The 20,353-nt window shown below is 48.8% G+C and overlaps 12 protein-coding genes across 12 annotated transcripts; 7 read left to right on the top strand and 5 right to left on the bottom strand.

The window, feature by feature from the left end:
- Positions 1-1,312: 1,312 nt before the first annotated feature.
- Positions 1,313-2,393, top strand: N7516_005882 (SET domain-containing protein; the record flags this gene model as incomplete). Its single annotated transcript, XM_057218602.1, has 2 exons — positions 1,313-1,358; positions 1,420-2,393. The coding sequence occupies 2 exons, from the start codon at positions 1,313-1,315 to the stop codon at positions 2,391-2,393; spliced, it is 1,020 nt and encodes a 339-aa protein (XP_057072693.1).
- Positions 2,394-2,588: 195 nt separating this feature from the next.
- Positions 2,589-3,918, bottom strand: N7516_005881 (putative mitochondrial carrier protein; the record flags this gene model as incomplete). The annotated part of the gene is made up of 6 exons (XM_057218601.1): positions 2,589-2,807; positions 2,866-3,203; positions 3,261-3,479; positions 3,533-3,606; positions 3,663-3,697; positions 3,805-3,918. 6 exons carry the CDS (start codon positions 3,916-3,918, stop codon positions 2,589-2,591), a joined length of 999 nt encoding a protein of 332 aa, XP_057072692.1.
- A 1,577-nt stretch (positions 3,919-5,495) lies between these two features.
- On the top strand, positions 5,496-5,781 carry N7516_005880 (uncharacterized protein; the record flags this gene model as incomplete). Its single annotated transcript, XM_057218600.1, has 2 exons — positions 5,496-5,623; positions 5,694-5,781. The coding sequence occupies 2 exons, from the start codon at positions 5,496-5,498 to the stop codon at positions 5,779-5,781; spliced, it is 216 nt and encodes a 71-aa protein (XP_057072691.1).
- A 171-nt stretch (positions 5,782-5,952) lies between these two features.
- N7516_005879 (putative sterol carrier protein) lies at positions 5,953-7,398 on the top strand (the record flags this gene model as incomplete). The annotated part of the gene is made up of 2 exons (XM_057218599.1): positions 5,953-6,446; positions 6,516-7,398. The coding sequence occupies 2 exons, from the start codon at positions 5,953-5,955 to the stop codon at positions 7,396-7,398; spliced, it is 1,377 nt and encodes a 458-aa protein (XP_057072690.1).
- A 442-nt stretch (positions 7,399-7,840) lies between these two features.
- On the bottom strand, positions 7,841-8,728 carry N7516_005878 (DUF3431 domain-containing protein; the record flags this gene model as incomplete). Its single annotated transcript, XM_057218598.1, has 1 exon — positions 7,841-8,728. One exon carries the CDS (start codon positions 8,726-8,728, stop codon positions 7,841-7,843), a length of 888 nt encoding a protein of 295 aa, XP_057072689.1.
- Positions 8,729-9,316: 588 nt separating this feature from the next.
- Positions 9,317-11,516, top strand: N7516_005877 (uncharacterized protein; the record flags this gene model as incomplete). Its single annotated transcript, XM_057218597.1, is given in 11 exon segments — positions 9,317-9,385; positions 9,533-9,581; positions 9,649-9,724; positions 9,784-9,974; positions 10,034-10,068; positions 10,123-10,248; positions 10,330-10,483; positions 10,517-10,658; positions 10,673-10,835; positions 10,933-11,338; positions 11,398-11,516. 11 exon segments carry the CDS (start codon positions 9,317-9,319, stop codon positions 11,514-11,516), a joined length of 1,530 nt encoding a protein of 509 aa, XP_057072688.1.
- A 1,948-nt stretch (positions 11,517-13,464) lies between these two features.
- Positions 13,465-13,895, top strand: N7516_005876 (uncharacterized protein; the record flags this gene model as incomplete). Its single annotated transcript, XM_057218596.1, has 2 exons — positions 13,465-13,599; positions 13,695-13,895. 2 exons carry the CDS (start codon positions 13,465-13,467, stop codon positions 13,893-13,895), a joined length of 336 nt encoding a protein of 111 aa, XP_057072687.1.
- Positions 13,896-14,261: 366 nt separating this feature from the next.
- N7516_005875 (uncharacterized protein) lies at positions 14,262-14,950 on the bottom strand (the record flags this gene model as incomplete). Its single annotated transcript, XM_057218595.1, has 4 exons — positions 14,262-14,368; positions 14,422-14,500; positions 14,558-14,752; positions 14,804-14,950. The coding sequence occupies 4 exons, from the start codon at positions 14,948-14,950 to the stop codon at positions 14,262-14,264; spliced, it is 528 nt and encodes a 175-aa protein (XP_057072686.1).
- A 128-nt stretch (positions 14,951-15,078) lies between these two features.
- N7516_005874 (RNA-binding protein) lies at positions 15,079-16,603 on the top strand (the record flags this gene model as incomplete). Its single annotated transcript, XM_057218594.1, has 3 exons — positions 15,079-15,096; positions 15,171-15,814; positions 15,871-16,603. 3 exons carry the CDS (start codon positions 15,079-15,081, stop codon positions 16,601-16,603), a joined length of 1,395 nt encoding a protein of 464 aa, XP_057072685.1.
- A 446-nt stretch (positions 16,604-17,049) lies between these two features.
- On the bottom strand, positions 17,050-17,439 carry N7516_005873 (uncharacterized protein; the record flags this gene model as incomplete). Its single annotated transcript, XM_057218593.1, is given in 2 exon segments — positions 17,050-17,205; positions 17,218-17,439. 2 exon segments carry the CDS (start codon positions 17,437-17,439, stop codon positions 17,050-17,052), a joined length of 378 nt encoding a protein of 125 aa, XP_057072684.1.
- Positions 17,440-17,810: 371 nt separating this feature from the next.
- Positions 17,811-18,606, bottom strand: N7516_005872 (guided entry of tail-anchored proteins factor 1; the record flags this gene model as incomplete). Its single annotated transcript, XM_057218592.1, has 3 exons — positions 17,811-18,148; positions 18,227-18,413; positions 18,520-18,606. 3 exons carry the CDS (start codon positions 18,604-18,606, stop codon positions 17,811-17,813), a joined length of 612 nt encoding a protein of 203 aa, XP_057072683.1.
- Positions 18,607-18,987: 381 nt separating this feature from the next.
- On the top strand, positions 18,988-20,058 carry N7516_005871 (uncharacterized protein; the record flags this gene model as incomplete). The annotated part of the gene is made up of 1 exon (XM_057218591.1): positions 18,988-20,058. The coding sequence occupies one exon, from the start codon at positions 18,988-18,990 to the stop codon at positions 20,056-20,058; it is 1,071 nt and encodes a 356-aa protein (XP_057072682.1).
- Positions 20,059-20,353: the final 295 nt, after the last annotated feature.

The raw sequence follows: 20,353 nt of genomic DNA, 5'->3' as shown, positions 1-20,353 counted from the left end.
CAGGGATAATCGATTGGAATTCCTACCAGGATTCTGGATTGTACTAGACCTTTTATTCATATGTTAGACTAAATACTGCTTGAAGCAATCGAAGTCCATGTGCCAGTGGACTCCGTTCACATATGCCCCAGTTGATCAGGGACGGGCTTCAGGTCCTGCCCAGAAGCGCTCGAGTGTTCGGAAATTTCGGCTGCCTACGTATTAGTGCTGGATTTCCTTGGCAGGAGTCAAAACTGTACCATTCTATGTCCCATCTATGACAATCTCATACATCTTTCCGCTCAGAAAAATGGTCGCAGGGCTTGTGTTAGATTCCGATTGGAGGAGAAATTGGCCTGGACATAGAGACGAGGATAACTCAGTTATTCTAGAATGAAACACATCCTTGGTCAACGCATGGTCTACCTACAAGTGGAAGTGTCTGACTGAGGCCAAAATGTTGCGTGTTATCGAAAAATGACAGCTTACATCGGTCTTGCGTCGCCGCCGTAGAGCTGGGATCACGAAAGGCTTCTCCAACGGCTGGGTAAATCAACACATAACCTGGTGCGGGTTCCCTGATAACAACGGGAATATTCTTTGAGACCAAGGTGCCTGTTGTGTCTTGGGTGATGAAATCTGTGCTGGTCTCATGAAAATGACGAGTCCACCTGGGCAAGAACCTTGCGTGACTAAGTACCGGGAAAGGGGGCGAGCAGTATTGCGAAACATGAGAAATCTGTCTATCATATCTGTAAGATTAGGCAGATAGAATGTAAAGTGCAAGCCGAAATGATGATAATAAGGATCCTTCCTACATGGATGTAGAGGATGATCTATGTAGCTAGGGACTGATGGTACAGTCACTTCTCTTTGTGCTATTTCCGCCTAGGCCAAGAGCAGTTAATGTGACTACAGCCTTTCCAAACTCTTGGAATGTTCCCTTATATACCCCTAAGGTAGTGAATTTAAGACATTGTGATCTGAGCCGGCGAGATCATGACGCTAATATGTTAGACAAAAAGGGGGTGCTCCCACCCCCCCCTTACCAACCGTCCAGGTGCAAACGATTCAGCTGCTCCACAACAAGAATAGTAATTGATACGCTATACCATTTGGGCTCGTCCTTATGCTTTGTTGGGCATTATTATTATCGTGATCGATATTTGATCCCTGCAAATGTACCCTGCCAGGCCTCCCCTGACCTATAGATAGCCGCTTTCCCCGCCGATTCAATAGAGCTATCGTGTCGCCTTCTATTTATTTAACTTATTCTTATGTACTATTCTCTACTTTTCTCTGTTCTCCAACTCGGCCTAAGTCCGGTCCTGTTATGACAACCCACAACTTCGACCACACTGCCATCTCCGCAGGTCATCGTACGTTACCCTGTTACCCTGCTCAGTAGCTTGAGAATGCATCTGACTTACTATCTGCTAGCATACCACCGCCTCGAAGTTCCTGCCGAAGTACCATTCGAGCTGAGACCCTCGCCAGGCAAAGGATGGGGTGCTTTCGCCACAAAACACATTGACCGGGGATCCCTGATTCTGAGCGAAAAGCCAACCTTCATTATCCGGAAATCGCATACCGAACTCACGGACTACCACGTTACTATGGCCTTTCAGGAATTGTCGCCTAGCCAAAGAGCACAGTTTTTACTCCTCCGCAATAACGGAACAAGCCGTTGTACAAGTATGAATGAAGCTTTCGCTGAAAACTCGTTCAACATCGCGAATTCAGACCGCGACGAGCCTGAAGCTCATGGTCTCTTTCCCCTTCACTCGCGCTTCAACCATTCTTGTATACCCAACTCGAAGGTTCCAACTGTTAGTGGAGAGATCATTTCAACCTTTGCGACTAGGGATATACGCGTTGGCGAGGAAATCAATTTCTGTTATAATACAGATTTCGAATGCAGGACCAGATATGAGCGTCATCAAGCTCTGCGTTTTACCTGCCGTTGCGTGGCCTGTCTACCAGGCACCCCCTTTCAACAACTTAGTGATCTGCGACGGCGATTGATTCGAGGGCTCCAATATCTTGCTCGTGGTGTGGACTTGGATGGGCAGAGACAGTGTTCGCATCCTATTATTTTTGACTGTACACAGAGGTTTGTCGCAGAGACTTTCAGCATAACTCTTTCATCTAGATTCCTTTATGCCCTCCTGTCAATTTTCTTTCTCGAAGAAGAGGGATTGTTAGATGCTTTTATGGACGCAAGGTTAAGACCGAGCTTAGACAAAACGGTGCAATTGTTCAAGTCAGAAAGCAACCAGGGCATTGTTGGGCTAGCTATGGAACAGAAAACCTGGGCAAAGAGGTTGCAAGTGGCATTCAGACTATATGGCCGGGAGGATGCTGCCGATTATGAAGTGACCCTAGCGCTGCGAAGATTGCGACCATTTGTTTAATTTTTTTCCTTTGTTGCATGTCGCTTCAAAGTTAGATAATCCATTTGCTATTTGCTGAAAATGAGCCTCAAGCTCATCCATGTATGTATATGGATAATAAATACGAGAAAAGACCTCGCTGTTCAAGGTACAATGGCAAAGAAAATGTTCAAAGGGTGGACCACCATTCTTCCCAACGTAATCACCGTGGCCCTATCAATAGATGGTTTCCTTCGGCAGCTCATCGATGCGCATTCTAATGTATTCGAAAATGCTGAGCAGGATCATGTTGTTGACGCCGGTCCGGATAAGAATGATGGATAGGCCCTTGTACATGCTGGATTTGGCGACAGCTTTTGAGGCCTCGCCAATCTCACTTGATTTTCCTAGCAGCACACTCTGGGCACGAGTCTTGCGCGTATCGAGAGGGTAAGTCTATGAGCCACGTTAGTGTATGTTCGTCGTAAAATGGCGTATCGGTCTGATCACATACGCAGAACCAGGGTACAGTGCTGCAAATGGCACCGGCAATCATAGGTGCCCCGAAGGGGTTCTTGTCCTGACCCAACTCCTTGGCTGCTACTTGCTTGACAGTCTCGTAAACACTGAAGTACAGTCCTGAGCCCACAGTGTCACGCAATGCATGCAAGCGGAACCCGGTGTAAAGGCCCCAGAATCCATGTCGTATGTAGATCTTCTTGATGGCTTGGATAGTCCCCAAGCGGGGCTTGCGACGCAAAGATTGGTCTCGGGCTGCGTCCGGGGCAGCCATCGCGCGGTTCGACACTAGAACAGAGGTTTGGACGACATTCTTTGCCAACTCGAAGGGGCCTGTTTCAATGTTAGCCTGTCTCCTCCGGTCCGTGCATATAACCAATATGAACATACAAGCAATAGGCGATGACACCAAGCCAGCGATGAGGCCTGCAGTGGTGAAAGTAAGAATACCCGTCACGGTGGGGGTGCTTCCAGGCTTTTTATAATGTTCCAAAGGATTGAAACCAGTTACACGCTCGACGTTATCGGCGATTATGTCCTTGAAGGCATTGTACACGGTAAAGTTGACGACACGGACTACCGTGACGCTCGCCAAGGGTGGAAGCGCGCCTATGTGATGGTCAGTCGACCCTTCCGCTGCCGACTCATGGATACCGACTTACCAGCTACATATCCTCGAGGCCCTTCGGTGCGCCAGAGATAGCGAACACACTGCCATACGTTCTTGAAATTGTGTCTTTTAAACCAATTAGCACGCCAGTTCCCATCTCCAACATTGCGTAGAATACTCACGTCTGCATCCGAGTCTTGACGTTCTCTAAAGGAGTCTGCCCAGCAAATTCCGACGAATTAGCATCGTTTGCATGTGATATTATAGTGACAAAAGGCGAGGGGTAAGGATATCAAGCAATGTCCCGGGGAATGAGGCACTCACCACCGCTAGCGTCGCGCAAATGGTTGACGCCCCCGAAGCCACCTGGGTTTTGTACTTTTTGAGGAGTCTATTGCGTGTAGCCTCATCCATGTTCCAAGCTTTGCGATCTGGCATGATGGTGGTTCTTGTGTGGTGAGTTGCCGAGGGTGATGGTGCATGTTCAGAACTGTTGTCACTAGTCATCTCCGAACGTTCTCCATTGGCGGCGGCGCGGAATAGCTATAGTAAATATCTCTCCGGTCCAGTCGTGACAGAACGTAGTATTCTGCACAAACTCTTATACTTGCAGGCTGGGGAACCCGATGGAACGCAAAGCGGTCTCTCAAAACTCGAGTAGACCGTTCAGCGTCCCACAATTGTCCATTAAATGGGCCCGACCAACCCAGATCTATCTTCCGCTCTGTTGGAAAGTATCCCGGGAGACTCTCGCAGTGTATATTGGCACGTATAGATCCGTCTTTGCAAATTATAAGGATAGGTGCGGGATTGGTGGCCGAAACAATTACAGCCACAGGAAGGATGCAACCCCGCGTTCACGAATAGGGATCTAGGAGGTATAGTGCGGGATTGAGCGGTTCAAGTGATGTTCTGGGAGAGTCCCCTGTTCCAGACAGTCGGGATCTTCTTGCCCAAGATGTATCGTCTATAGCAATGGGTTACTGATTGTGATCGGGGGCTGTGGGAAGACGAAGACGACCATTAGTATCAATTTGCTTTTCCTCACGTTTCTCGATTCTCGATAATAAGACCAAAAAGATGGTTTCTCAGTTCAACAAGAACAACTTACTATATTCCCACAGTATCTCACCAGATAAAAAGGTGAGCTAAAGCTATATGAAGAAAAGAAAGAGAGAAGTGCAGTAAAATAGCATGTGGGCCGGGCTTAACTTCGGCGCTCAAAGCGGTTTAGGGCCAACCAGAGTGACGTCTTCGTGAACATCCAGAGCGGAGAACAAGTGAACATCTCCAGGGCTTCTTAGTGCTTACTCCCCGGGTTTTATTTATTTTCAATTTTTTACAAATATAAGAAGTAGATGATTGGAAATACATATTGGGAAATGTTATTATTCTATTTGGAAATTGATCGCACTATCTATCTCTAATCTCTTCACCGCCGTGGCACATCTGCCGGTCGCGGTCTGATCTTGTTGTCTTCTCTAGTTAGTTATACATTTCTACATTTATATATTTCATGCAGAGACAGGAAATACCTTATGATGTGGAGTATGCAAAGCAAACTTTGAACCTAATCACAGAAGGTTAGACCGCGGATCATAGTGATATCTACAATATATGTGGAGGACAGTACTCCGTCATCAAGTAGGGCCGCCACGCATGGATTGCGCTCATTACCACCCACCAATTATCGCATCCATCGAACCCATGAAAGGATTGCAAACTGAGATTCCAGACACTACTTGTGTGTGTGATAGTGAGATGCTGTAAATCATCATTAAGCAACAATCCGGCTCCACATGATTGTCAGCTTCCTTATTCCTGACCTTGTATGGAGTAGAGAGTGGGAACAACAGTTTGAATATGCGGATATGCCTCATGCCACTTCAGTAGACCACCAGAACGACTCCTCAGTGTGGAAATAGTGTTGTAGTAGGATGCAATGTGACACTACAATGACTCCCTTGAGAAGGTTGGAAGTCAGATTAGTTAGCTGGAATGTGGCTTATAGAACAATGTCCATAGACTTCTACAATTGGATGCAAGATCAACGATGCCTGGTTCCAACTGTGCTACCAAACCAACTGGATTATGAATTGTTGAAGAGGTTGATTGCACGGAGTAGTCACCCTGTGATTGTCTTGTACGTCCCGGCCATTTTTTTCATGTGAGACCCAAGCTCAATCAAACATATGTTGTTCCTCTCTTGTCAGAACCCCCTGGCAGATTATTTTCAACCCCGATGATCTCAACATTGTTGATATTGTTGATGTTGATGTTGTTGATGTTGACATTATGTGAACAAAATTGTGCCGCATGGTTCCTCGGGACCTCGGCCTCTCCCCGCAATTTCACGTTGACCTCCCCCACATCCGAAGCCGCTAATTCGTATTTATAGGGCCTCGCTTCTTGAGTCGAACATATACCAAACTCACTTCTCTTCGTCCCTAACCATAATACAACTCGTACAACATGGGAAAAAAGCAAGGAACCCCCGCCTATGTCCTAGGCGTTGGAATGACCAAGTTTATCAAGCCACGCGGCAAGGTCGACTACCATGAGCTAGGCTATGAGGCCGGCATCAAAGCCATGCTCGACGCGAAGATCAACTACGACGAAGTTGACCAGGGTGTAGCATGCTACGTGTATGGCGACAGCACATGCGGCCAGCGCGTCTTCTACCAGTTCGGTCAGACCAGCATCCCTATATACAACGTCAACAACAACTGTTCGACTGGTTCGACTGGTCTCGCCATGGGCCGTACCTTGGTTTCTCACGGTGCAGCAGACTGTGTGCTGGTCGTTGGCTTCGAGAAGATGAACCCTGGTAGCTTGCAATCCATGTACAACGATCGCGAGAACCCAACAGGACTGTTTGGAACGATGATGGCCGAGACACGGGGTGTGACGAACGCGCCCGGTGCCGCACAGATGTTTGGAAACGCGGGTGTGGAATATAAGGAGAAGTATGTAGCCTCTCGAGATGATATCGACCCATAAAAAGGGGGATACCAATGCTAACATGCGAAAAACAGGTACGGTGCTAAGAATGAGGACTTCGCCGAGATCGCCCGCATCAACCACGAGCACTCCAAGCGCAACCCCTACTCGCAATTCCAAACCGAATACACCCTCGAGCAGATTATGAAGGCACCCATGATCCACGAGCCTCTGACCAAGCTGCAGTGTTGCCCAACCTCGGATGGCGGTGCTGCCGCTGTTATTGTCTCGCAGGACTTCCTCGACGCGCGACCACATCTGAAGGAACATGCCATTCTCATTGCCGGTCAGTGCCTCGCCACCGATACCGACACAGTCTACAGCCAGAGCTCCATTGACCTAATGGGTTTCGGCATGTCGCGCCAGGCGTGCCGCACTGCGGCGGCCGAGGCCGGGGTGAATGTCAAGGATATCAAGGTCTGCGAGCTGCACGATTGCTTCTCGGCCAATGAGATGATTACCATCGATGCACTGGAACTGTGTGAGCCCGGTCAGGCCCATGAAATGGTCCGCCGTGGCGATATCACCTACGGCGGAAAGATGGTTATCAACCCATCTGGCGGTCTCATCTCCAAGGGTCACCCCCTTGGTGCTACGGGTATTGCCCAATGTGCTGAGTTGGTCTGGCACTTGCGTGGCTGGGCTAACAACCGCCTGATTGACGGTACTTCCGCGGCACTGCAACACAACCTTGGTCTGGGTGGTGCCGTTGTTGTAACCGTCTACAAGCGTACTGATGGCAAGGTCGCCGCTGCTGTGTCTTCAGACGTTGTTGGAAAGATCAACGGTCTGGGCTACAACCCAGCTGTAGAGGCCAAGGGCTTCACTGCCGAGCAGGCCAAGTCCGTCGTGAGTAAGACGCACAGCTCTCAGTATGCCCTGTCAGACACCCAAGAGCGAGTCGTTGCCAGATTCTAGAGGAGCAGGTGAATATTATCTCGGCTAAACAATTTGTACATAACTCTATCAACCAGACTTGAAATGACTCGATATCCTATTTTTCTCACAATGCGTCCCAATCTATCCCAGTCTATATGCCCAAAATGTTCTAGGCCCATTATATAAACAAGTTTCAAAACCACAAAATAAATCGTGAATCATGGATGCGTCTTTTTCCAATCCTCAGGGAGCTGGTAGTCTTTCGGCACAGAATACTGCCCTTTACAGCTAACTCCCCGGGCCCCGACGTTACAAATCGCACTTGCCATACAACCGACAATAGCACTCAGAAGCACTAGGACAAGCATCGCGATTCAAGCGATCAAGATCAACTCCCCCATCATCCCCATAGTTCGCAAAAATAATATGCCAAAGATACGAGACAATCCGAGCAGCCACACGGTCATCACCAGGCGCAGCCCTAGACCCCCCGCTGGACATTCCGAGCAACTCCATCGTCACTCCCATCGAGCAACCACTGCCGAAGCGCAATATACTCATCCCGACCATGCTGCCAGATCCGCTCACGGGAAACAACAAACTGCGCACAGCACTGCGCGCGCACGGCATCATTCCGACCAAGCCGAAGATGGAAAGCATTACGAATCTCTTCGACACGTGCATCAGCATCCCCGCCAAATATATGGCCCAGTGCCTTTGGCAGCGCCATATCCGATGCCGAGCGCGGATTCCACGGCGACACAGCGCTCGACAGTCTCACCTTGAGACTGCCCTGCGCCGACACGGAAGAAGGACACGTTCCGCCACTCCAGTCGCAGCGCAGGTTGCTATACCCGGCTGGTTTCAGCGCGGCGCGGACGTCCAGGCTGCGTAGGAGGGCAGCGTTGTCGTGGTCTGGGATGTCATTGTGCCAAGCCCAGCGGCTGCCATGCACGAAGACTGCGCCGGCGGATGGTATGTCCGCGTAGTTGTCGATTAGGAAGGTTAAGTAGGCCATTGCTTCATGTCCGCGGTTTGCGGGGACTTGGAGTAGTTTGGAGGTTTTGTCTGCTGGCGCGTCCACTTCGTATATGCATACATGGTACTTGGTGCGGAGGGGTTCTAGCCAGGATGGGTCGCCATCTGTGGAGACATGTGAGACTATCAGGGCTGGTTTCGTTGTTTCTGATAGACCGGGGCAGGCTCCACGGGCTTCCGGGATGATGGATAAGGTTGTTTTGTAGCGAATTTTGGTCCAGGCAAAGAGTTTCGCCTTGGTTGATTGCGGGCGGTTTAGGTATAAGATGCAAAGGAGAATGCAGAGAAAGAAGATTAGTTGAATAAATAATCTTCGTACTTTTCGGCCCATTTTGTATATTCAATGCAATTATATATGTCTTCTTCTCTCCTTTTTGCCTCCAAACTGATATTTCAGATATTTCGGAACATGCGGGAATGTTGATGCCTTAGGTGTTAATATCACCCCCTATTCACAAGATCTGCAGGATCTGCGGGATCTACGGGATCTACAGAACTACCGATAGGTTTTGGGTGTGGATGGACATGGATTTGAACTCGGCCGTGCCAAGCGCCCAATACGGCAGGTGTATTAAACGCTTGGCATGGTTACCCTTACCCATTGTTGTTATGGTCTTCATTTCTATTTAACATTAACGGCATTTGGTGGGTGTTTCTACGTCTATAGTGACAACCCGACAACCTCTATTATAAGCACTATATCGGGAAGTGGTTTCATCTAATTTATAAAGCCGATTCCGCAGTTGATGTTCCAAATCGTTCAATGGGTCAGGTCGACCGATGGATTTATCTATTTACAGCCCATATATTATATCAAATCCAAAACCAAGTACGTGAAGTCCCAGAGATTTGACTCGGTGGATATGAAATGTTTGACAGGCCTCTCTATATCGAAATTATATCCGTCCCACCTCACTATATGGCAGACCTTAAGAATCCTGAAGATTCCCTGGCGCAGGAGGTGAATGCCAGTGATGAAAATACATTGGTATGGTATCGTTCAAGTGCAACAAAGATATGGCACGAATTGACATCTTCGAGTTTCATAGGAGCGTCTAGAATACAAATAAGGGAGTGGAATGATATATATCTTCTGTTCGAGAATTGTACGCTGACTTGAAGCTTGTTGACATAGGTTCTTCATCGCAGTTACTCACTATTTGAGAACTTCTCAACTTCGTTCGGTGTATATTGCTCTTTTTCCTCTCACTATGTGGGGTCCGGCTCCTGGTCATTAACCCTTTCAATCAGCTGCCCTGTATTCTGTCGGTGGTGTCCGAGTGACATTTAAAACAGGTATCGCAGCTGGAGTACCATTAGCTTATTGGTATGATTCAAAACTCGATGTAAGGGCAACAAAGGTAGCCTTATTAACATTTATATTAGGACGACTTATATTGTAACCTGTGTGTTTACATTCATCACAGCAGCTGTTATTGCAGAGGCGTGCTCGGCTTCTCCATCTGCTGGTTCAATTTATCTATGGGCTGCGGAAGCAGGTGGTAAAAGGTTTGGGCGACTATTTGGCTTCATTGTGGCCTGGTGGAGCACAACAGCCTGGACAACATTCTGTGCCAGTAAGTCCCACGGGTGTTATTTTTTATCCATTTCTAGATTAGCTGATTTACGATGATAGGCAATACCCAGTCAGCTGTAAACTACATGCTTTCGGTGGGTATTGTGTTATTTATCTAATAGTATTATCTCTAAACTAACTCGGCTTAGGAAATGACTGTCTTTGATATCAACTTTCCTACCGATGTCTCAAATATCAAGTTCCATGCTGTGCAATGGATATGCACCGAGGTTCTCTTGGCTTTAGCCGCATTAATGAACCTCGCATCTGGTACGGTGGCCTACACAGACATTATCATCTCTTAATCTTCGCCCACAGTTGCACTTTTTGACAATAAGGCTAATTTCAATTTACAGCTCAAATATGTCTTTTGGTTCTCGACCGGTGCTGTCTTTCTGGACTTCATATTGAACGTCGTTTGGCTTCCAATCGGTGCGCACAATACCTTCGGCATGCGGACCGCCAGTGAAGCATTCCTGACTACATATAACGGAACGGGAGCCCCGGCCGGTTGAAACTGGTGTCTTTCATATTTGGCGACAGCTGGTATTCTGATCGGATTTGATGCCTCGGGTCATGTCGCCGAAGAGACTAAGAATGCCGCTGTCAATGCCGCAAAGGGTATCTTCTGGAGTATAGCTGTCAGTGGAGTTCTTGGCTTCTCTGCCGTGATCTTATTCTTTTTGTAGGTTTTTCCAGGAACTTCTCTTCTATGGGAAAGAAACTAACAATTTGGCAGCCGCCAATCGACGTCCTCTTCTCATATAACGCACCCCAACCTTTTGTGCCCTTGTATATCGCACTTCTGGACGAGGGTGGACATATTGTTATGAATGTGCTCTCGGTTGTAGCTCTATGGCTGGTATGTTTTCTTTTGCTCTTAAACTCCCTAAAACCAAAAGGAAAACCCTTATCTATTTAGATAGTTTGCCTGTAAGAGGATATACTAACCTATCTAGAATACCGCCATTGCCATCACAGCAGCCTCCCGTCTGGTTTTCGCCGTCGCCCGTGATGGAGTACTTCCATTATCTGGATGGGTATCACGGGTCTCTGCGGAGGGTCAGCCTAGGAACGCAGTCCTTGTTGTATGGGGCGTCGCCGCAGTTATTACCTGCACTATCCTGCCGTCCGCGGTGGCATTTACTTCTCTGGTCTCAGCTGCGGGTGTTCCTTCAGCTGCTGCCTACGGACTCATTGGTCTTGGAAGGTTGACTTTAACCTCCAGTGAAAAGCTTGAGGCAAAATGGTCTCTCGGGCGACTAAGCAGGTCATTCCAGTTCATCTCGGTTTTGTGGAATGGCTGGGTTGCCGCGGTCCTCTTCTCACCATATTTATTTCCCGTTGAAGCCTCCACTCTAAATTGTAGGTGTCGTCTGCTATTAGCGGTCATTGGAAGAGGCTTTGTGCTAATATATACTTAGATGCGCCAATTATCCTGGGTATTGCCACTATCTTCGCGCTCATCTCGTGGTTCTTCACTCCGGCTCCAGCGTGGGTACCGCGGGGCCGGCTTTCTCGTCCAGTTGAGGATACGGAATGAGCTTTGCAGGTTGAATGGCTCCCTTTCTCATTTTCACTAGTAGAGAAACATAAAGATGTCATAAAGGGTAACAAGGAAATATTGCGAACCTCTTTTTAATTCTCAATTCGTTGTTCCAGTCGTTAAAACTATGTTTGATATATATTTCACGCACTCACTGCACCTTAAAAAGTTTTCTCTGAAATATCTATCTCAAATTTCGAAGAATTTCGCGATACTTCCCAGAATTAGAACAATTAGAACAAAAACGACATTTATGATACGATTTATGAGGTTAGTTACATTAAAAATGAAACTACCTACGTAGAGAAATGGCGTCGGTAGGAAAAAAGAGGCTGGAGGCCAAGAGGCACGTGACCATATGACATAATCCGCGCTACTGGCCCCATCGAATAAAATTTTGCGAGCGGCTTTCTCTTTTCCTTTCTTTCTTCACTTCAAAACATATACACGGTCCCCAACACACTCTTGTCGATGGAAAAATCTCACTCTATCTACATATTTTAGCTTAGGGACCCAGACCGAAGAATGCTCGTTCTAATCCCGCCCCCTGACATTCAGCCAGAGGGGAACGGGTTCGCTTTTGAGCCAACATCCCCAAATCATGTATTGATATGAATCTTGCGATTTAGTCTTGCAGAGTTTGATGCTTTTGGAATCTGTGTTTACTCGCAGGGTACCAGCTTCGGCTGGTACTGAACTCTCAATGCTTGGGTTTCAACCCCTGCGAGGCACTCGTCCTGCAACTTACATGGTCATTTCCTCCAGACAGGGATGATCATATTCGCGCTTTTTTATTATTATTAACTCACCCCACACAGCTAGATAGATGTAAACCACATTGGCATCTTCGAAGTCTTGTCCGTCATATCTTGATGTTTGAGGTCAAAAAGATGCCAAAACTAAGCCCTCACAGTTGGATACGTCCTTCTGGAGACTCCCTCGTGTTACGTCCGCTCCCTCTATGGGGCTGTGCGTGTCAAAGTAGGGAGATACATTCCTTGTAAACAACCATAAATGTGAATGGTTATTCCACCAGTGGCTTTCGACAGAACCGCTGCCTCGTGATATCGGAGGAAAAAAACGAAGAATGCCCTATCGTTGTGGCATGCTGTAGATCTGCATCGCACATAAGTCCTTGCTAGGGACTTGCAACAACCCTTGGTCGAAGACCTGCGTTTCCATCCCTGCGGGAATCTTGTTCCTGCATTTTGAGTAGTCGGATGACCGGAAATTATTAAAGTAAGACCATGAAACCTGAACAGTTCCTCAGGACTTGGTTGGTTAAAGCCCGCATGAAAACTGATAAGCGCTCACGTATGGCTGGGATGATGGAGGGTTATGCATGAGTATATGATCCTTACCACTCCAACGTATCAACATGGAATGCGGGTCGATTTATCATGAGGCGTGGTCCACATAACCTTGGTCACCTTTCCTTGCTGTTATTTACTGATTCACTGTCGTTGAATATCCCTTATTTATCCAAGCCAATCATTAGCTGCAACGGATATACTTCGAGATGGGAGGCGTTAACGCCCATGCCAATTTATGGGTGAATGAATCAAATCTTTCTCCCCCTAAACAGCCATTGGACATAGTTAAAGGGCACATAAAATAACACGGTAATACTATGTTGTTTTATCCCAGAAGGGAATCCAAATACCTCGCAAAGGCGCGTTGGTTAGTTGCAGCCAGGGCTTGCAACAAGGCTCTCCACCCTAGCCCCCTTGGCCTTCCATTCTCTCCATGATATGACCGAAGGGGCTCATATAAATCCGATGTAACTCCCGCAGAGCCAGGGGCTCTGTTTCTCCCAACGACCTGTCCATTTGCACCATTCATTCATTTCCCTAAACTATTACCATTTACACTCGTTTGGAGACAATTATTTGGACATATTCTTTTCCTTGATCTATATCCTTGTTAACATACACCACCATTCACAATGGCCCGATTCAGTCTCTCATTCCTCTCTATTTTCCTCGTCCTTGCGGTCCTCACTCTCTCCATGCCCACCAAGCGTGATGAGAAAGCCGCCAGTCAACCGCTTGGACTCGATGGTCCTATTGGCGATTTGGTTGTTAGTTAACTGTTCCAAATTCCCCATGGCCTGTACCATATTAACCCATGAATCCAGCAAGCCACCAAGTTGATGGATGGATTTGACAAGGACAGCAAAAAGGAAAAAGCGGACAAGAAGGCAGCCCTGAAGGAAGAGGCCAAAAGGCCGAGGCCAAGGCCTATTCGAAGCTGGCTGAGCAGAGTTCGGCTTCTGGCAAGCCGACTCCGACTCCAACCCCTACCAACAAGCTTTCCTCCGGCAATTTTGTGACCCCAACTGCTACCCCCCACCCACAAGCCCACATCTGCACCTAACGCCTTGGGCAGCATTCCCATCATCGGTGGTCTTCTCGGTGGTACCGGAGCCAATATCTGATTGACCAAACATTGAGCCCGTTAAATAGGAGACTGGATATGAAGGTGTTGTGGAATATGGGGTGAACGCAGTTCTCTTTCGGCGGATGCTGGTTGATTGATCTTTATTTTCGTTATTTACTCATGTTTACAAGGGGGATGGTCAAGCAGATCCTTGTCAAGTTTCACGATTAATTTGATATGATTATTTCCATCGGTTTGTCTGCAGGATCTTGTTTCTCAACCTGTCCTTCGTAGAACCGTTTCCGCGAATTTGCTCATTCGAACAACAAGACACATTCCCTTTCACTCTAAGCCGTAGTCGCATCATGAGCTCGAGGAACGGGTCGCTTGTTGTTGGCCTTCATGAAGACCCGTGTAGTAGCCTGCATAGTACCACGACATCATGAGGTTCTTCAAGGACTCGTCTTGGACTAGAAGTATATGTTAGGTACCTGAATCAACATATCTCGAAGGAGGAGCATACCATTTGCCATGATGGGGTGCGGCATAGGCATAGCAGGAGTGGAATCTGCCGAACTGGCATGAGCCACGGGTTGAGAAGGCTATCCTTCGTCAGTAAATCCTTTGATAAAGAACACATCAATAAAATGGCAATATACCTCTGGAGCAGATTCGGAAGTGTGGTCGTCAATGGTCATTGGGATGTCTGCATCTGCAGGTTTGGTGACACCATCATCGGTGGCTTTAGCGCCTTCAGTGTCGTCGTGAGATACAGCTGGAGTAATACCAGTGTCTTCTGCTTCTTTCAAGACATCTTCAACATTTTCACCCTTGGTGTGAATGCTCCAATAATGCTGCCGTCAGGTTAGATATCGGTCACGTGAATCGCATATTTGGCGACTGACCTGGTATTCTTCGACAGCATCGTCCCAGGACTGAACCAAGGCAGAATCATCCCAGACCTGCGCGTGTGACAAGGGTCCTTTTTTAGTCTTCCCCATTTTCTTGGCCCATTTGGGGTTGGAGTATTTTGGGTGGTAGTAAGTAAACATCTTGGCAGTGACGGTGGTAATGGTCGAGGTGGCTCACCGCCTTCCAAGCAAATCAGAGATGAAAAAAAGTTTCCCGCAGATGATCGAGCAACATAGAGTCTCCCAATTCGACACAACAAAACGTCAAAATGGCCCCTGATAAGAGAGTCTCAAAGCGCAAGGGTATGTGAAAAGTTTATGACCGGTGGAATTTCTTTTCATCTCACTAACACTGCTACAGCTGCGCCTGTCGCCGCCGACTCGCCCGCCAAAAAAAACCAAGAAGGCCGAGGCCAAGCCCGCTGAGGCAACCAAGGAGGCTGCTCCTAAGTCTATCCTGAAGAAGAACGAGAAGGGTACCAAGTCCAAGACAGAGAAGGCTGCTGCGCCGGCCAAGACCAATGGCGAGCCCACACGTCAGGTCAAGCCTCGCAAGCGTGCTGCCGACTTCCTTACCGACGAGGAGGCCGAAGAGCCTGTCGCACCTGTGAAGGCTGACAAGAAGGCCGAGAAGAAGCCCGCCGCTAAGAAGTCCAAGAAGGAGGAGGCTGAGGCCACCCCCGCTCCCAAGAAGGCTGCCGCGAAGAAGGCCGCCCCCAAGACCAAGAAGCCCGAGCCCGTTGTCGAGTCCGAAGAGGAGGAGGCCGAGGAGGATGTGTCCCCCGCTGATGAAAGCGAGGCTGAGAACGAGGGTGATGATGACCAGACTGAGGCCCTCATTAAGGGCTTCGAGAGCAGCGGTGACGAGGACGAGTCCGATGGTGAGGGTTACAAAGAGGGTGAACCCATCCCCAAGGCCCCGGACACCAAGAAGGCTGAGCGCAAGCTCGCCAAGCAGCTGCGCAAGAACGGTCCTCCCGAGGAGCCCGGAACTGTCTATATTGGGTAAGTTTCGACCGTAATTTCTGACTAGCCCGACCCATCTAACATCCCATCTTCAGACGTATCCCCCACGGTTTCTACGAGCACCAGATGAAGGCCTACTTCTCCCAATTCGGCGAAATCACCAAACTCCGTCTCTCGCGTAACCGTCTCACCGGCCGCTCCAAGCACTACGCCTTCATTGAATTCTCCTCGACTACCGTCGCTAAGATTGTCGCTGACACTATGGACAACTACCTTATGTACGGCCACATCGTCAAGTGCAAGTACGTTCCCAAAGAGCAGCTGCACCCCGAGGTTTGGAAGGGCGCCAACCGCCGCTTCAAGGTTACGCCATGGAACCGGATCGAGAAGAAGCGTCTCGCGAAGGGCAAGACACGTGATCAGTGGTCGAAGAGCATCGAGTCCGAGCAGAAGAAGAGACAGGCTAAGGTCAACAAGCTCAAGGCTCTGGGTTACGAGCTTGATCTTCCCCAGCTGAAGAGTGTCGATGATGTCCCCGTCCAGGAGGCCCCCAAGGCTGTCGAGGCCACTGAGACCACCGAGGCTGCCACCGAGGAGCCTGCCAAGGCCGTCGAGGCCTCTGCCCCTGTTGAGGCCCCTGCTGCTATTGAGGCTCCTGCTCCTACCGATGATACCCCCAAGAAGGCCAAGAAGGGCAAGAAGACAGAGACACCCAAGGCCGCTGCTACAGAGTCACCGGCTGCTAAGTCCCCTGCTGCTAAGTCCCCTACAACCAAGGCGAAGGGAAAGGTCACTAAGAAGGCCACCAAGACCAAGTCCAAGGCGTAAACGGGATCATGTAAAAATTGTTTGTAATTTCATTCATCAAGCCTTTTTGTCAAATGCATTGTGTTTTTTTTTCTCCCTTCATCAGTAAATTTCCTTTAGTACTATTTAAAGCCTAGATCAGGATGAACAAATGGCAGTGGTTGATAGGGATCCCTCAGGTTAATAGGGTCTTCTTCTCCCCTCCGGAATATTATCTCGGTCTCTGTGTGTCTACTTGTATTTCTTGTAACAGCGAAAAGAACCCCAACATTTTTCCTAGTGTTTTTGTCTAATGCTTTACTTCTATGTTGCCTCCGAAACATCGCAAGCCCTAACCTAAATGTCATTTCACGCTAGTCCCAACCAAGTCTAGCCCCATCACCTGACTAGCGCGAGAAAAATAAAAGCCACGGCCCGAAGATTCCACTTCCTTTTCTTCTCCCAACTCCTCGCTCAAAGAATCGCATTCAAAGCTCACACACAAAAGGAAGCCTCGCTCCCTTTTCCAATTTTGCTTTGGGAGAAAGTCCCCGGACACCCTGCGCTTTGGGTAAAACCAAAGTACCAAGCCAGGCACTGCGGAAACGCGCCGCCATAGAAGCAATTCGATAGCGGCTTACGCCCTATTCCCTCACGGTATCCCGTGCCACCCGACGGTTACATTTCACGATGTCTCTGGAAACAATAGGGTGTGTGTTGGGTATTGGAGGGGGGAAGGATTGGTGGTAAAACATCTTTCCTTGTATTGGGTTGCCTTTCGTCATGTTCGGATAGTCATGCGATTGCCTCCTCTCTGCTTCCTCGGAAGTCGATGGAGGTAACTCAATGGGGCTCATTCTTGAGGCGAGGAGTTCCATGGTCTTTTCTTTTCAGGAGTCTGTAGCTTATGGCAAAGCGGTGATGAGATATTGTCTCATCGCAGAAGCCCTGTCATAGGGGCCGGACTCTTCTATCTTGCCATAGGCTTTTATTTTTTCTTGTTCGCGTGATGATATACCAATCATAGAGTCAAGCACAGAGATCCCAAGGGATCGTTGACGATAAACGATTTAAAATTATCTGATGAACATTATCTATATAGCTAGTTTTTCTTTTCCCCTAGCAGTTCGAATACCAATGCAATTGAAATGAATGATTAAAATGCAATATTCGTAAGTAAATCGTAGCATTTCACTTCGTATAATACAACCGGTCCCCATGCAATATAGCTAAGCCCATGCTTTCGCGTTCACTCTGCCTTACCCTCAGCACCGACAGGCGCAGCCTCCTTCTGTACCTTCTTCTGGCCAACCACCTGCACTAGCAATGCTCCCACAATCTCGGCGGCGAGCGCAATGGTAGTCGCACAGACATTGCTCCAAACATGGATGCTGACGGATCCCAGCGGGGCGCGAGGGAAGGACACAATCCATTGAACGTAGTACGGGAACCAGGCCTCGGGGAGCGGGAAGACAGGTGTCTTCGAGTACCAGAACTGCAGGAACATCTTCAACCCGTTTGTGCTGAGCCAGCGGGCGATCTTCACGGTCCAGTCGAAGGAGGATTTCTGTGCGGTGAGCGACTTGTCTGTAGAAAGACCAGCGTGTTAGCAGCCTGAGAAACATATAACAGCGTCTCCTGTAGCCTTATGGCAGTGACACGTACTCAGCGCCTCGTATTCCTCCAAGGTCTTGTCGTGTCGTCTCCTAGCCTTCGCCCACTTCGCAAACTCATCCTGGGAGCTTGTGCTGTTCATTACGTGCTTCTGCTCGAGGACTTGGCGCTTCAGCTGTTGCTGCTTGCGTGCAGCCCGCGAGGTCGGCGTCGGCAGTCTTAGGTAAAGTAGCCATAACTGTATGCCAAAGCGAGTAGGTGTTAGCGTGTGGAATCACAACAGAGGTGCGCCGCGGAGCTGGGAAGCTTCTCAACGGCCACAAATGGGATTGTTGGACACATACAAGACCGTCAATGGTACTCGCACCGATCGTATTGACCAGGTAAATTGCGATGTGCACGAAGAAGACTGTGAGGACGAGGGACAACATCGTGGCGGGGGCTGGCAAGAGGCGTTGGATGCGACGGCGCAGGCTCGGGGAGCCTGGAAGAATGCGACGGCGGCACAGTCGGCTGACCAAGCGAGTGTCTGGTAACTCTGCTGGGAGAGACAGGAAATGGCCTGGCAAGATATTTGAGATGTTGGTTGCTGGTTGAAGGAGTGAATGACGTCCCTGGTTGTGGGAAGGTGGAAATAACAGCGGACTTGGCCTTTCCGCCTTCACTGTATCACGGCTCTACACCATCTTGTCTACCGCTTTGCCTGTGACAGGACAAATAAAATACGGAATTATTTTAAAAGAAACAAGTTACATATGATGAGGCCTTGACGATTATTCCTCCCAATTTCCACCAAACAACCAAACCCTCAAATGTCCAACCCGAAGGATGCATTCCAGGAACTTGTCCGCATCTTCTCATATAGAGACAACCAAGTCCTCGAGGTCGAGATAATCCCACCAAGCCTAGGCGCTACATTCCTCCAGGATGGATGCTCACTAGGAATAACCAAGAAAGCACTAGTGCAGGCCTTCACGGTCGCGCGCCAGCTTTTCTTCGACCGATTAATGCTCATGTCCGAAGATGATCTCCAAACCTCCTTTCCGATAGACGCCCAGACTCGAAATGCAGACTCAGCTATTACAGAAGTTATGCTCCTCTTCGACTGCGAGCATCTCACAGCCTGCAACTGGCGCAAGCGCCGACTGCAGGCAGCCATGACGCATTGCCCTGGTATTTCAAACCAGACCTCTACCGCAACGGAGTTGTTAGAAGCCGAACTTTCCCTCATGTCGAGCTACCAGTGCTCACCACTCCATCGCCATACCAAGTCGCCGACGCTCTGGCACCACCGGCTGTGGGTGGTTGTCCATCTGCTTCAAAGACGGCATTGGAGTTCTGAGGATCTGCTCAAGCTGCAACGGACAGAACTGGATGTTGTTCTTCGCGCTGGAGAGCTGCATCCCAAGAACTATTACGCTTTCAGCTATATGCGACAGTTGGACGTGCTTCTCGCTGCTACGGTGGAGAAGACGACTGGGCAACCAACGTGGGAAGACCATTCAGCGCAGTCGGTTCTCGAACGGGTGGTTGCTTGGTGCTTGGCTAATCCACGCGATATATCGGGCTGGAGCTTCTGCCTGTACGTGCTGAGCAATGTCCCGGAGCAACGGAGTCGAGTGAATGCTCTTGAGAGAGTGGTTAAGTTTGCACTTAACGTTGGATGGGAAGGCGAGAGCCTTTGGACGTTCATCGACCAAGCATCGAGGCAATTTGGGCTTGAAAGCGTGGTTGAGGATACCATTCTATTACACTATAACCAAGAAACTGGACCTCGTGGTTCCAAAATGACCCAAGATAGCCGACAGAAGAAGTCATGGCAGACCTGGCTGGCCCAGGCCAGAGTATATTGGGTCGTAAATGGCCAAGGGAAGGATACATAACCGGATGAGATATGGATGTATATAATACCTGTTTACGTGTTTACGATTACCACCAAAATTGCACCTCCATGATATTTCTCATGTGTCGTTGCCTCGTTTGGTTAGCGCTTTGGTATACATGATTGGGCTAAATATATGATGAACGCCGATGGGATTCAAACAAACGCCTCGCTAGACACCTAGCCCCCCGTTTTTGAAATCTGGACATAGGCGGATCGTTCCGATCTTATCCATGAAGCCAGCGCCGTCCTTCATTCGTAGTACACTTTGCGACACTGCTCGGCGGGTTGTATGT

The sequence above is a fragment of the Penicillium verrucosum genome, assembly GCF_028828655.1.
Source record: "Penicillium verrucosum strain IBT 35672 chromosome Unknown utg000002l_segment0_segment0, whole genome shotgun sequence".
NCBI classification, from domain to species: domain Eukaryota; kingdom Fungi; phylum Ascomycota; class Eurotiomycetes; order Eurotiales; family Aspergillaceae; genus Penicillium; species Penicillium verrucosum.
This window is presented reverse-complemented; position numbering and strand designations above follow the sequence as displayed.